At 45.5% G+C, this 15037-nt stretch overlaps 1 protein-coding gene across 1 annotated transcript in view; it reads right to left on the bottom strand.

Annotated features, from left to right (window-relative positions):
- LOC129815184 (multiple epidermal growth factor-like domains protein 6) overlaps positions 1-15037 on the bottom strand; it is an 89018-nt gene that overhangs the window by 2266 nt on the left and 71715 nt on the right. The window contains exons 7-37 of the mRNA XM_055868678.1: positions 13721-13846; positions 12294-12416; positions 12066-12188; positions 11819-11956; positions 10767-10889; positions 10365-10487; positions 7978-8154; positions 7440-7571; positions 7153-7281; positions 6923-7051; positions 6665-6799; positions 6412-6546; positions 6171-6296; positions 5944-6075; positions 5436-5564; positions 5187-5318; positions 4915-5043; positions 4619-4747; positions 4328-4456; positions 4053-4181; positions 3117-3245; positions 2830-2958; positions 2602-2730; positions 2203-2334; positions 1876-2004; positions 1627-1755; positions 1343-1471; positions 1065-1193; positions 562-690; positions 294-422; positions 26-154 (exon numbers count right to left, since the gene is read on the bottom strand). Coding sequence (XP_055724653.1) covers positions 26-154; positions 294-422; positions 562-690; positions 1065-1193; positions 1343-1471; positions 1627-1755; positions 1876-2004; positions 2203-2334; positions 2602-2730; positions 2830-2958; positions 3117-3245; positions 4053-4181; positions 4328-4456; positions 4619-4747; positions 4915-5043; positions 5187-5318; positions 5436-5564; positions 5944-6075; positions 6171-6296; positions 6412-6546; positions 6665-6799; positions 6923-7051; positions 7153-7281; positions 7440-7571; positions 7978-8154; positions 10365-10487; positions 10767-10889; positions 11819-11956; positions 12066-12188; positions 12294-12416; positions 13721-13846 — 4050 coding nt within the window. The remainder of the gene's footprint in view (positions 1-25; positions 155-293; positions 423-561; positions 691-1064; positions 1194-1342; positions 1472-1626; positions 1756-1875; positions 2005-2202; positions 2335-2601; positions 2731-2829; positions 2959-3116; positions 3246-4052; positions 4182-4327; positions 4457-4618; positions 4748-4914; positions 5044-5186; positions 5319-5435; positions 5565-5943; positions 6076-6170; positions 6297-6411; positions 6547-6664; positions 6800-6922; positions 7052-7152; positions 7282-7439; positions 7572-7977; positions 8155-10364; positions 10488-10766; positions 10890-11818; positions 11957-12065; positions 12189-12293; positions 12417-13720; positions 13847-15037) is intronic.

Below are 15037 nucleotides of genomic sequence, written 5' to 3'. Positions count from 1 at the left end.
GTGTGTGTTAGTCACTCATCACTACCTTCCTGACAGGTGAGTCCGATCCAGCTGTTGAGACATGTGCAGCGGCCGTTCCGATGGTCACAGTGAGCCGCGTTGTAACACACACAGCTCTCTGTGCAGTCTGGCCCATAGCGGTTTGCTTTGCAGGCTGACAACAAACACACACACACACACATAGGTAAGACGATACCTCATTAGACACCAGAACATAATTAGAAAAAGCCTCTTAAACAGATCGCCACCTGAGGTACCATCACATAGAATATTCTGATGCCCCTCAGTCTTACCAATGTCACACCTGGGTCCAGTCTTGCCTGAGGTGCACAGACACCTGCCACTCACAGGGTCACAGGGCGTGCCCTCCTCACAGTCACATGACTTGGCACAGTTCACACCAAACGTGCCCTGTTGACACTCTGAAAACAGACGTGGGGTAAGAGCAACACCCTATTTAGAATGAATAAATCCTGAAGGCCTACATTTCAAACTACATAAAAGTCATCATCATCTACTAGAAACCATCAGCTCAGTAACTTCATAAGGCAGAGATCTCACCTCTGTGACAGCGGGAGCCATGGTACCCTGGAGGACACACACAGAACCCAGTGGAGGGGTTGCAGGACGCCTTGTTCAGACAGTTACACTGGAGTTGGCACAGAGGGCCATGGAGACCAGGGGGGCATGCTGAGGACAGGGGCAGGACACTTTAGATACAGTATGAAAGACACTTCTACTACTTGCAAGATTCCTTTTTTGTGCTTTCATTTCGAGATTTGCTAAGCGCAATTATGTCTATGTCCAGTTCGGAGGAGCGTGTGTGTGTGTGTGTGTGTGTGTGTGTGTGTGTGTGTGTGTGTGTGTGTGTGTGTGTGTGTGTGTGTGTGTGTGTGTGTGTGTGTGTGTGTGTGTGTGTGTGTGTGTGTGTGTGTGTGGGGGGGTGTGTGTGTGTGTGTGTGTGGGGGGGTGTGTGTGTGTGTGTGTGTGTGTGTGTGTGTGTGTGTGTGTGTGTGTGTGTGTGTGTGTGTGTGTGTGTGTGTGTGTGTGTGTGTGTCACTCGCCATGTTCACACTGACGTCCGTAGTATCCTGGACCACACTGGCAGGTTCCAGTCACCCTGTCACAGGTGCCATTGTTCCAGCAGTCACACTTCAGCTGGCAGTTACCTCCAAATGTCCCCGGAGGACATTCTATCACACAAACAGACAGACAGACACAGAGAGGCAGCATAACTACAGTGTACCATCTTCTGAATGAAAACCAGCACTGAGAGTTGAGTTATTACGTTCATAGCTATTTCCTGTGATTTTGTAAAGGTGCACTATACAGTATCTCTCACCTGTGTCACAGTGAGCCCCAGTCCAGCCCAGACCACAGGTACAGCTTCCAGAGACAGAGTCACACAGTCCTCCGTTACTGCAGTTACAGAGGATAGCACAGTCCTCTCCAAACCAACCAGGAGCACAGCCTGCCAATACACAGATATTACACATAACAAACACACACATATATTACAAACCTTTAACTTATAGACAGATTGAGACGCAAACAATCCTATTAGTGTTGTAAAAATACTTCCACACATAGTGATCTGTTCAACTCGATTCATTAGAGAAAACCTACCTTGTCCACAGTCCTCTCCTCTTTGCCCAGGGCTGCAATGACATCTACCAGTGACAGGATCATTCTGTACCCCCTCTCCACACAGTGTCACGTGGGCACAGTCCTGCCCATAACGACCAGCTGGGCATGCTGTCAACAGGGTACAGGAGATTAAGGACCATGGTTTTTCTAATATTACTTCAGAAGCTATGATTGTTGTGGAGGTGTTACATGTTATTCAGTGCTATAAAAAGCTGAATATAAACTCACTGATGTTGCAGTGTGCTCCGATGAACCCTGCTGTGCATTCACAGGTGCCAGAGGTGGAGCTGCACTTCCCACTGTTCTGACACTGGCACTCTCGCTCACAGTCGGGACCATAGCAACCTTTCTGGCACTCTGGGTACCCAAAACACATACCAAAGGGTTTTATGATAGAGTAATGACATCCCCTTTGGAAGGTTATGAAGGTGTCATTCCAACAAGAGGGGGGTACAATACATACCCTGGTTACATTTAGGGTACAATACCAACAGGGGTACAACACATACCCTGGTTACATTTAGGGTACAATACCAACAGGGATACAATACATACCCTGGTTACATTTAGGACCTTGGAAGCCTGGGGCGCAGTAACACAACCCAGTCACTGGGTGGCAGAGCTGGTTGGTCTCAGAACACTGGCACACCTGGTTACAGTTGAGTCCATATGTCCCTGACAGACAGGCTGGTGGTGCAGACAGACAGACCGACAGACAGACAGACAGACAGACAGACAGACAGACGAGGTAAGCAACATGAAAAGCGAGACATTACAGCTGAAAGTCCAGACTGACAGAGTTTTTATTTTTTTTATTTTACCCTTATTTTACCAGGTAACTTGACTGAGAACATATTCTAATTTTATAGCAATAGTTACAGAACTAGTTACTGTGGGATGAATGAACCAATTGGAAGCTGAAGACATGGGCTGAGAGGTTTGTACAGGACTCACTCTGTTCACAGCCATTGCCAGTGAGTCCAGGGGGACAGCCACACTCCCCAGAGACATGGTGACAGGAAGTACCCTGGGGACAGGTACAGCGTTGCACACAGCCCTTGCCATAGGTTCCAGGTAAACAGGCTGGTGGTAAAAAGGAGGGAGAGTCAAAATCCTAAACAGGTATGGCTAAAATACTTTCAGGGATAATAGAAAACGTTGTTATCATTAAACGTAGGCTACCTTTATCACAGTGGGGTTCCCTCCAACCTGGTGGACAGAGGCAGTGCCCAGTAACGTGGTGACAGGGGGCTATATGCTCACACTGACAACTCTCCTCACAGCCAGCTCCAAACAGGCCTGACCCACAGGCTGCAGTGGAGGAAAAGGACAGAGGAGGAACTCAGAGACTGGATGTGACAACCTTCAGCTGTGTTGAAGGTACAGCAGAAACCTGTGAATTAATTCACCTCACAACATTAATGATGACAAAGACAGTATATGTCCACTTCTCTGTCACTCTTTCTCACCTTTTTCACAGCGCTCTCCGACCCAGCCAGGACCACAGTTGCACTGGCCCGTCTGTCTGTCGCAGTGGCCCCCGTTCTCACACTGACACTGCTGCTGGCAGTCGGCCCCGAACCGCCCTGATACACACTCTGAAGTGCCAACACACCAACGCACCAACCCACAGAGACATGGCAGGAAAGAACACAGGACATCGCATGTCAGAGCAGGCTAACATAGAAACCTATGGTGTTTCTGCTGAGGACAGCAATACCTTCTCCAAACCCTGTGGTTTGACTTAGCAGAAAGTTGGCACTAGGTGGTAATTAACCACTGAGTGGCTAGGTGACACCGCACCGGCAGCAGCATTAGAGGTTCCCTGTGCCTAGAGTAGGATGGTGAGTTTGGCATGGAGAACCTGTTGAGAAGTTTATATGGGCGCTGTGGGAGGATAGTGTGTGATGTAGAGTACATTGGGGTGGTGAACTGCAGCGTCTGTGGAGTCTAGAGTGAGACGGTTACAGGGCAGACAGGAGACTGTGGGGTCTAGCAGACTGTCTGCGGTCTGAGGGGCAGCTCTGTCTCACAGACAGCCAGGGAACACCACCAGTCAAAAACAAATGAGTTAAACCAGGACAAATTAGGACTGAGACTAATTTGATTCCTGAATACAGTAAAACAAACCACAGGCCACTGTTCTAAATGGTTTCTAGCATTTAAGGTAATGTTATCCTTAAGCACGCTGTCCAGACCCCTCCAGTCAGAGCCTTAATGGTTTTCCAGTGCCTGCATTTCTAGTAGAGCTGGTACTGAATGAGGATCATCCTGATTGGATAACGCTTTAGGTAAACAATCCCAGAACATGATGTGATATAGGTCTGAATAAGCTATGAGTAAGTAGGGTTAGCTAGGTTAATGGTGACTCTAAGCGTCTCTATGGCTCTTTCAGTACCACTCACCTAGCCCGCAGGCTGCGCCCATCCACCCGTTGGCACAGGTACATTGCCCATTGATTTGGTCACATTTGGCTCCATTCTGACACAGGCAGTGCTGACGACAGTCTGCCCCATAGAAGCCCACTGGGCATTCTGGGGGAAAAATGGTAGACCCATTATCACTACATTATGGTTTCTCTGTACAGAACTCATTCACTAACCTCTGTTCAAAGCGGTTGGACTCAAGCAATATTATTGTGCATAGCTAGTTAGGAGTACTACTCTAGTTCCACACTCACCCTGTGAGCAGCTGGGCCCTGTCCAGCCAGGTGTACAGACACACTGCCCACTTGCCGGGTGGCAGTTGCCATTGTTATGGCAACCGCAGGTTTGGTTACAGCCCTCCCCATAGAAACCAGCCGGGCATGCTGCAAGGCAAAGATAAGAAACTGTTTACTTCCAAAGAATCAATCATCAATCACACCAATGTAAAACACATATATGTAATATGTCTGATATTTGAAATTGTTTCTATTACACAGGGTGCATACTGGACAGGCTCTTTGAAGCGTGGGATGTCGAATACTCACTCAGTTTGCAGGTGGGACCGATCCAACCAGCTGGACACACACACGTCCCAGTGACATGGTTGCAGTGACCTCCATTCAGACAGAAACACTTCTCCTGGCAGTCTGCCCCATAGAAGCCCTGGGGACAGGCTAAACAAACACAAAAGACCTTTACATCTCAGCAAACAATACAGCAGAATAACCCAATGATTCCAATAGGATAATTGTACTGCATTATAGATACAGTTCAGGCTATGGTACGGTTATATAGTTTGGGTTGTAGGTTACGTTTTAGGGAGTTTGGGAGGTTCTCTTACGTTTCTCACAGAAGGTTCCAGTCCAGCCCACCAGGCAGGTGCATGCTCCACTGACATGGTCACATGACCCCTTGTTGTCACACTGGCAGTGATGCCGACAGCCCAGACCGAAAGACCCCACTGGACACTCTGAGACACAGAGAAGACACAACTACAGCAGGGCTTGACAGCGACATGCTCTGAGACAGTACTGCAACTGCACAATAGCAATTTAAGAATTCAGACCGAAAAGAAACAACCTACGAACAGATATTTTGCTTGAGGACTCATACCTTCATGGCATTGTGTCCCTGTGTAGCCGGCCTCACAGTTACACTGGCCCGTCACTGCGTCACAGCTCCCATCCCCATTCTTACAGTCACATTTCTCAGCACAGTCCACTCCCCAGCGCCCAGAGTCACAGGCTGCCATGGAAACAAACAAACAGGAGACATTTTAATGAAATAGTTTAGATTCAGTGAGAGTAAGCCATTTTTTATTTCTTTGGATTTATTTGAGACTCAATGCCACACCCACTCTACCTTTCCTGCAGTTATGTCCTGCCCAGCCAGGGTTACAAGTACAACGGCCCGTGACAGGGTGGCAGTGCCCGCTGTTTTCACACACGCAGCGCAGCTGGCATCCAACACCAAACCGTCCTGTTGGACACGCTACAGCACACACAGACACATGATAAAGCACTGTGAGCCAGAGAGTCACACACCCTCTACGTACAAAATGTAAACACACATATTGCAATACCATACAGTTTCCATGACACTGGTTGAAATGACATACAAACATCAAAAGGCATTTAACAAGAAATCCGTTGGTTATACAGGAAGAATATTTATCCGTCTGTGAAAACATGGTTTATGACATGTCTGTGCCTCAGACAGAGGAGAATGTGGTGTGGTTGGTGTTTTCATGACCCACTAGAAAGGCCTGCTCATCATGCATTTAACATCTCTTTCTAAAATTAGACCAAAACTACCACAAACTACCACAAATCTTCGATCACAGTTCTACCATTGATTCGATCAAACTCACAGTTCTGACAGAGCCTGCCCATGTACCCAGGAGGACAGGAACAAGTTCCGTTGTGTTTGTCACACACTCCTCCATTCTCACAGACTGGACAGGCCTCATGGCAGCCCGCGCCCCAGGAACCCTCCACACACACTGCAGCACACAGCAAGAGCAAGAGTAAGTGTTAGCGTCATCATCATTATCACAATGTTATGAATACTATAGTATCACCAGGTTTTTTTCCTTACAATTCTCACAGCGTTTTCCTGATGTTCCTGCAGGACACTGACACTGGCCGCTCACTCTGTCACATGGAGCCCCTGAGCAGTCACAGGCCTGAGGGCAGCCTGGCCCAAACCTCCCCTTTGGACAGGCTAGAGGAGAGGACAGAGACAATGGTAGTCTTCCTAAAAGAAGCCACATTCAGTACTGTAAACTGACCAACATGACATGAAATGCCTATCCCATGGGACCAACAGGACAACCTACCTTGATCACAGGTGTCTCCACGGAGACCAGCCGGGCACAGACGTTGGCACTTCCCAGTCACATGATCACAAGACAGTCCAAGCGGGCACTCACACTTGTTCCCACAGCCTGGGCCAAACGTGCCTGGGTCACACTCTGAGGTGGGAGGGGGTGGACGTGATCAGGCATCACTCAGAGTTAAACACATAGAGCACTACAGCACTGCTGGAGATACTGTAGATAAGAACTTTTGGTCCCAGCAGCCAGCACTGACCTTCCCTGCATGCATTGCCTTGCCAACCGGGCTTGCAGACGCAGGTGCCATGGCGACGGTGACACTCTAGAGTGTTCTGTTGGACACAATGACACTCCTCTGAACAGCCCGGTCCAAAGGCCCACTTGGGACATGCTGGATAGGGAAGGAGGGAGATAACATGTAGAATACTGAATAAGAACTGAATGAATAAGGTGAGTGATGAATATGAGTAGAGGTGGAAGGTGAGATGTGCAGGGTCAACAGTGAGTGACTCACGTAGATGGCAGAACCTCCCGTAGAGTCCAGGGTCACACAGACAGGCTCCGTAGGTGCGGTGGCAGCGCCCGTTACAGGCACAGTTACACTTCTTATTGCACTGTTTCCCATAGAAGCCCTTAGGACAGCCTACAGACAACAAAGCATTATTATCAGGCAACTGAACTTTTCAATAGAGTGAATAACTGAGAGTGTTTTTGTACCGTATATGTTAACCAGTAGTTACTCACCATCCTGACACATGTCTCCACTGACGCCAGGTGGGCAGCGACAGTTCCCATTAACAGGATCACAGGTGGCTCCGTTCATACACTTACAGGGAAATGAGCAGTTCTTGCCAAAGGATCCTTCAGGACAAGCTGTTAGTATAGGATAGAATAAAAGTGTATATATGTATCCATAATACAGAGATGTGCTGTTCCACAGAAAAACACACAGACATAAGATTGATAATGTACAGTGTTGTGAGTGCAGTTTGTTTACAGTCTGTATGTGTTTGCTGTGAGCAGATACTGACTCTGGTTGCAAATGAGGCCTGTCCATCCATCGGGACAGTGACATCCATCTCTCCCTGGGCCACACAGCCCTCCGTTAGAGCAGTCCTCACAGGTCAGACTGCAGTCATGGCCAAACGTGTTGTTCAGACACACTGCATACGAGACAAAGACATTATTGATTATCACATTCAGAACAATATCTGTTTGTGGTTAGGGATTTGCCATCTTCAACTACATTCTTCCTAGCACAGCAACCCCAGTGAGAACACCTTAAATACTACAATACTGATTACTGTTTTCACATTAATACATCAAGGAACAACACAAAACAGATCCCAAGGCTCTCTGCCACAACCTCCTGCCACAGTCTATAAGCTTCCCCATTACTACCCAGGTATGTAAAATAAAATCTGCTAACCAATTTACCACCTGCTGTGGGGTATTTCATTGCCCAGTAACTAGTAATTAAATAAGGAGGTCTTACGGTTTACCTCCTGTTGCTCAGACACAGAGCTAATCAGATACAGGACCATAGTGTGTTAGTGTTCAGAGGCTCACCAAATTTCTCTGCCAACATGCTCTCAGCCAGCAGCTCTCCAGCGTCGTCATCCTCATAGTCATCATAGCGCTCCAGGGGCTGGTTGTAGTCCTGCAGCAGGGTGAGCTGAGGCTGAGGCAGGGGCCCCACGGCATCCTGGCCACCACTATACAGGGCCTCAACTGTATTCTCCAGTGCTGCAGAAAGAGAGAGAGAGTGAGAGAGAGAGAGAGAGAGAGAGAGAGAGAGAGAGAGAGAGAGAGAGAGAGAGAGAGAGAGAGAGAGAGAGAGAGGAGATTAAGAGAGCAAGAGAGAGAGAGGGAGGAGATTAAGAGAGCAAGAAAGAGAGAGAGAGAGAGAGAGAGAGAGAGAGAGAGAGAGAGAGAGAGAGAGAGAGAGAGAGAGAGAGAGAGAGAGAGAGAGAGAGAGAGAGAACACAGACCCTCACACACCCACCCATGTTCAAATACACACACACCAACTCAAGCACACACTTTTTTGTGTAAGGGTAAAAGGTCCAAGTGGGACATGATGATGGTGGTGTGGCTTTAACCTGTTGGGGATGGGGGCGCTGTTTAGACTATTTATGCTAATGTGGCTAATTTTTTAAACGGCTTCCCACAAAATCCTTGATCGTACAATATGCATATTATTATTATTATTGGATAGAAAACAGTCTATAGTTTCTATAGGAGTTGAAATTTTGTCTCTAAGTGGAACAGAGCCCATTCTACAGCAATTTCCCTGACATGGAGTCAGATTTGAGAAACGTTGGCCACTTTTCTGAAGTCATTTAAACGGGCACTGTCGTTGCTATGACTATACGGACACTTCTTACGTCTTCCCCTGGATGCCTTTACGTGATGACGATTCCAACGGGCTCGATTGCTCGTTCACAGGCCCTACAAATGAAAAAAACCTTTAGCTAGCAAGTCTTTTCTTGCTGCGTAACGCGCGTGGAAGACACCGACCCTCTCCTGTTCCAAGCATTAGTTTAGCCTGTTATATTTCTCCGGTCATCTTTTCACTCGTTATAGGAGTTACAAACATCACAAAGTAGTTAATTTAAAGCGTTTTATAGCAATTTATATCCGTTTAGTGCGATTTTGGGACATTTATTTTTGCAACGATGTGAAAAGTTGGTCACGCTTTTCAGTTCATCCCGAACGTAGTTGACATTTCCACATGGCAAGAGGACAGCTTTCCACCAAAAGACGATTTCTCCCAAGAAAGGATCCTTTGCCCAAGATACTGATGGAAGAACAGCTCAAGGTAGGACATTTTTATTATGATAAATCGTGTTTCTGTCGAAACATTTTAGTGGCTTAGGACGCCATGTTTTTTGACGTAGCTTCGCTTGGCGCAAACTGTATTGAAAAGTAAGGATAAATTAAAAAATGTAATAACGCAATTGTATTAAGAATTAAATTGTCTATCAATCCCTGTCCACCCTATATTTTTTAGTCACGTTTATGAGTATTTATGTATAAGAGTAGATCACTGTCTAAGTGGCGCAAGGACGTTTTCTTTACCAGCTTGTCTACATTTCACATTGTCTAACCATGATTTTGGTGGCTAAATATAAACATTTTCGATCAAACTGTATATGCATGTTGTAATGTGATGTTACAGGAGTGTCATCGGAAGAATTCTGAGAAGGTTAGTGAAAAAATTAATATCTTTTGGCGATGTTGACTTTTATCGCTCACTTTGGCTAGAATCAATGCTGGGCTGCTAATTGCTATGTGCTAAGCTAATATAACGATTTATTGTGTTTTCGCTGTAAGACACTTAGAAAATCTGAAATATTGTCTGTATTCACAGGATCTGTGTCTTTCGATTCGTGTATGCTGTGTATTTTTACGAAATGTTTGATGATTAGTAGTTAGGTAAACACGTTGCTCATTGTAATTATTCTAGTCCATTTGTGATGGTGGGTGCAATTGTAAACTATGCCATCTACCTGAAATATGCACTTTTTTCTAACAAAACCTATCCCATACCATAAATATGTTATCAGACTGTCATCTAATGAGTTTTTTTGTTGGTTAGGGGCTATAAATATCTTAGTTTAGCCGAATTGGTGATGGCTACTGGTGTTGGTGGACAAATAAAAGATGGTGGAATATGCTAATGTGTTTTTAGGTAATAGATGTACATCTTTACATATTGTGTCTTCCCTGTAAAACATTTTAAAAATCGGAAATGTTGACTGGATTCATAAGATCTGTGTCTTTCATTAGCTGTATTGGACTTTAATGTGTGAAAGTTAAATATTTTAAAAAAATATTTTTTTTGAATTTCGCGGCACTGGTTTTTCAGTGGGGGGGGGGGGGGAGTGCCGCTAGCGGCACGCTGATCCTAGACAGGCTAAGCAACAACATCTCATTTGATTGGTGGAACTCACGTTCACAGGAGTGTCGGTCCTCGTCCAGACGAAAGCCTCGGCGGCAGAAACACTGGAAGGAGCCGGCGGTGTTCTGGCACGTGTGATCACAGCCACCGTTAGCCGCCAGACATTCATCCACATCTACACAACACACACACAGTCCAGTCACTTTACAAAAACACTGCTCCTCAGTCAGGTAAATTGATATAAATAGCCAAAATCCCTGACATTTAGCACTGAATCAATGTTCTTATGTAATAAACAATGTACAGGAAACCAAAAAATACAAACATGATTCTAATATTACAGCCTCATATATACACATATTAGTTCAACTGGAAGCAATCCAGGTTCAACAATTATTGTATAACGAGTGCCCCACTAAATAACTATCCTGAGGTTTTAGAGGGGAGAACATACCATCACAGCTACATCCGTCTGAGTTGAGGCGGTACCCCGCTGTGCAGTAGCACTCATAGCCCCCAGGGTAGTTGGTACAGTCCTGTTCGCAGCAGGAGCTTCCCTCTCCACACTCGTCCAGGTCTGCCAAACAAAACACACAATAAAAAGCATCATAGGGAGAATCATGATATTGGGATATGTTTTGTCTAAAACTGATCTGAAGGGTTGAGATTAGTCTCAAGGTTGTGGTTAGTCCCTAGACTGAATGGTAAGTGTTAATCTCTAGACTGAATGGTAAGTGTTAATCTCTAGACTGAATGGTAAGTGTTAATCTCTAGACTGAATGGTAAGTGTTAATCTCTAGACTGAATGGTAAAGGTCAGCCTCTAGACTGAATGGTAAAGGTTAATCTCTAGACTGACTGGTAAAGGTCGATCTCTAGACTGAATGGTAAACATTAGTCTCTAGACTGACTGCTAAAAGGTTAGTCCCTAGACTGAATGGTAAAGGTCAGTCTCTAGACTGAATGGTAAAGGTTAATCTCTAGACTGAATGGTAAACGTTAGTCTCTAGACTGATTGGTAAACGTTAGTCTCTAGACTGACTGGTAAAAGGTTAGTCCCTAGACTGAATGGTAAAGGTTAGTCTCTAGACTGACTGGTAAAGGTCAGTCTCTAGACTGAATGGTAAACGTTTATCTCTAGACTGACTGGTAAAAGGTTAGTCCCTAGACTGAATAGTAAAGGTTAGTCTCTAGACTGAATGGTAAACGTTAGTCTCTAGACTGACTGGTAAAAGGTTAGTCCCTAGACTGAATGGTAAAGGATAGTCTCTAGACTGATCTGAGCTGAATGTTAAAGCTAAGTCTCTAGACTGAATGGTAAACGTTAGTCTCTAAACTGATCTGAGCTGAATGTTAAAGCTAAGTCTCTAGACTGAATGGTAGAGGTTAGTCTCTAGACTGAATGGTAGAGGTTAGTCTCTAGACTGAATGGTAAAGGTTAGTCTCTAGACTGAATGGTAAAATTTTGTCTCTAGACTGAATGGTGAAGGTTAGTCTCTAGACTGACCAACACAGGTCTTGAGGTCCTCCTCCAGTCGGTAACCCTGGTTACAGCTACAGACAGGGCCGGCGGTGGAGTGCTGGCAGTGATGGGAGCAGCCTCCGTTGTTGCTCTCACAGCTGTTGACAATCTCCATCTCAATTCCTGTCACACAGAAACACATGAGATGACACTCCAAGTACTTCTGGTTGAGATATTTCAGATCATGTCAAATAATGAAAGCCATGGAGATGATTATAGGAGCCAAACTCACGATAGCACTGGCGTCCGTCTGCTCCCATCTCGTAGGCAGTGTCACACACACAGGCGAAGGAGCCCAGGGTGTTGTGGCAGCCATGGGCACAGCCCGTCTGCTCCGACTCACACTCATCAATATCTGGGATGAACAAAGTGTCTGTACAGATCTATACTAGAACTTAAATACAGAGACATGATTGGCCCTGTATGAACAGTAGTGCAGTAATCAACAGATCTTTTTTACCCTCACAGGTCTTCCTGTCCTCTGCCAGTTTGTACCCATTTCTACATTCACAGTGCGCCTTGCCACGATCAACAAGACAGTCATGCTGGCAGCCACCATTCTTATCTAGACATGGACTCTCCACTGTAACACAGGAGACAACGATTAATGTTTGAGAGCGCTTTATCGTGACGAACATCAAGTTCTTACAAAAACAATCATTGTGGAATTTTTTCGAGGACATTTATCTAAAATGCAGAAGTACAGCTCATACAGTATACTGAACAAATACATACTGACATAACCACTCAAGACAAAGGCCCAAACTCTACACTAGGCTGAGTATTTTTCTGCATAATTGTGCCTGCAGAAATTAGAGGAAGCTGGTCCTTGCCAACCATTACAACGAAAAAATGTCTAAAAGACAGTTCTTATTGTAAAATCAAAATCCCCCCTCCCTGAGAGAGAGAGAGACAGAGAGAGGGAGAGAGAGAGAGAGAGGGAGAGAGAGAGAGAGAGAAAGAGAGAGAGAGAGAGAGAGGAGGACTCTGCTGCCCAGACATTCCATGGCTGAGCTTTGTGTTGCCAGAGTATAATGTGAACTAATGTTGAGGGAAAACATGAAAGATGAGTGAACACTTAAAATTAGGGTCTGATTCACAACAATTTAAGGTCTCATCTCCTGAATGGAAGGAAGTCCAACTTAGACATCCTGTTGGACATGAATTATTGGCAGCTATGAATGTACAGTGTTATGACAAACTCTTGGATCTAAAGGACACCTTGGATTCTCAAATACCCTTCCCCTAACACTATAAATAAAGGCTTGTATCTTGCCTACACTCTCCCCTCTCCATCCATCCATCATATTGCTATTTGGGACTGGCATAGTTACAGCTTGAAGCTCCTCCAAGTATGGTTATCCGTCTTTATTATCTAGCTGCCTCTCTGGGTTACACGTCACGATTAGTTTAATGTCTGTATCAGGCTACTGTCTCTCTTAGCTGCCTGTCATTCAACATGCACTGAAAGCTGCTCTCTGTGTCTGCACTCATGATTACCTCAGCCAAAGATTATGATCAGTAATGTAGCCCATATTTGTGGTGAAAAAGAGAAAACCACATGTTTTGTGACTTTACAGCCTGTCAACTTGCCCACTCTGCAGTCTTTCTACTAAACGTACTTCATCTGCAGTTTCCCATGTCAAACCTGAAGCCCAACGGTACACTGGGAGAAGGAAAGGAAACTACATGCAATGTGACATGGGAGATTATTTCTTATTTGTTTGTAATTGGTCGAAATGTTGTTTTCTCACAAATGACTTCACCTTGAGGGTACTTCAGTATTTGACAGGTGCTTGGATATATTTAATCACCTGTGAGTGAGTGTGCATGTGCTGTCAGGTGCACAGTAGTGTGCAGAGGCCAGTGGATGATGAAGATACTCACATTTGCAGTGCTTGCCATCCTCAGCCAGCACATATTTGTCTCTACAGCGGCAGCGGAAGGCAGCAAGGGACTGCTGTATACAGAAATGCTCACATCCTCCATTACTGATTCCACATGATTGGACAGCTGGACACAGACAGACAGACAATACATTTTTAGAATACATTTTGAGAGAGGGCACTGTAAACACTGTTCTTAAGTTCCTTTTGAGTTTTGAAATGTATTCTTTCAGATATAAATCTGAATGGAGCGAGGCTTCTACCCTTCACTCTGTGTCCTTTTCTGTTTCTGAAATGCTGCGAGCTCAGAAGTGCTACCAACACAAACACTGTGCTAAATACCTCAGTGAAATGTTCTGCTCTGATTAAATATCCATCATCATGCCTGTAGGGCCAATAATCACATAGACAGCAGATCGAAGGTCCTCAGTGGCGGAGGACACTCCTCCTGAGCTGATGAGGTGAAGCCAGCGAGCCAGCACACTGACTGATCTCTGCTTTTTACATGTCTCTTTCTCTCTCAGTTAGCTACAGCATCTCTGGATGAAAACACCAGGCCCAGCCTCTGACTGACCTCCTCCTCTAATGGTGTTTTGATAAACTGACTGGACACTTTATGCATCCACATGCTCTGCTTGTTAAGACTGACCTCTTCAGTCAAACCATATGCTGGATATAAAAAAATAACTGATATGTTGAATTGATATGGGAAGACATCTGGTGTTCCCTTCCTCTACTGCCTCTGTGGCTATTGGTATGCATCTCTCTCTCTCTCTCTCTCTCTCTCTCTCTCTCTCTCTCTCTCTCTCTCTCTCTCTCTCTCTCTCTCTCTCTCTCTCTCTCTCTCTCTCTCTCTCTCACTCACTCACTCACTCACTCACTCACTCACTCACTCACTCACTCACTCACTCACTCACTCACTCACTCACTCACTCACTCACTCACTCACTCACTCACTCACTCACTCACTCACTCACTCACTCACTCACTCACTCACTCACTCACTCACTCACTCACTCACTCACTCACTCACTCACTCACTCACTCACTCACTCACTCACTCACTCACTCACTCACTCACTCACTCACTCACTCACTCACTCACTCACTCACTCACTCACTCACTCACTCACTCACTCACTCACTCACTCACTCACTCACTCACTCACTCACTCACTCACTCACTCACTCACTCACTCACTCACTCACTCACTCACTCACTCACTCAGTGGTACAGCACAGTTCCCAGACCGCCATCAAGAGAACGATATGCAACCTCACAGATAAGCATCAACCCTGAGACAGTCCACTTGAGCAC

This window comes from Salvelinus fontinalis, chromosome 18, assembly GCF_029448725.1.
Source record: "Salvelinus fontinalis isolate EN_2023a chromosome 18, ASM2944872v1, whole genome shotgun sequence".
Taxonomy (NCBI): Eukaryota; Metazoa; Chordata; class Actinopteri; order Salmoniformes; family Salmonidae; genus Salvelinus; species Salvelinus fontinalis.
This window is presented reverse-complemented; position numbering and strand designations above follow the sequence as displayed.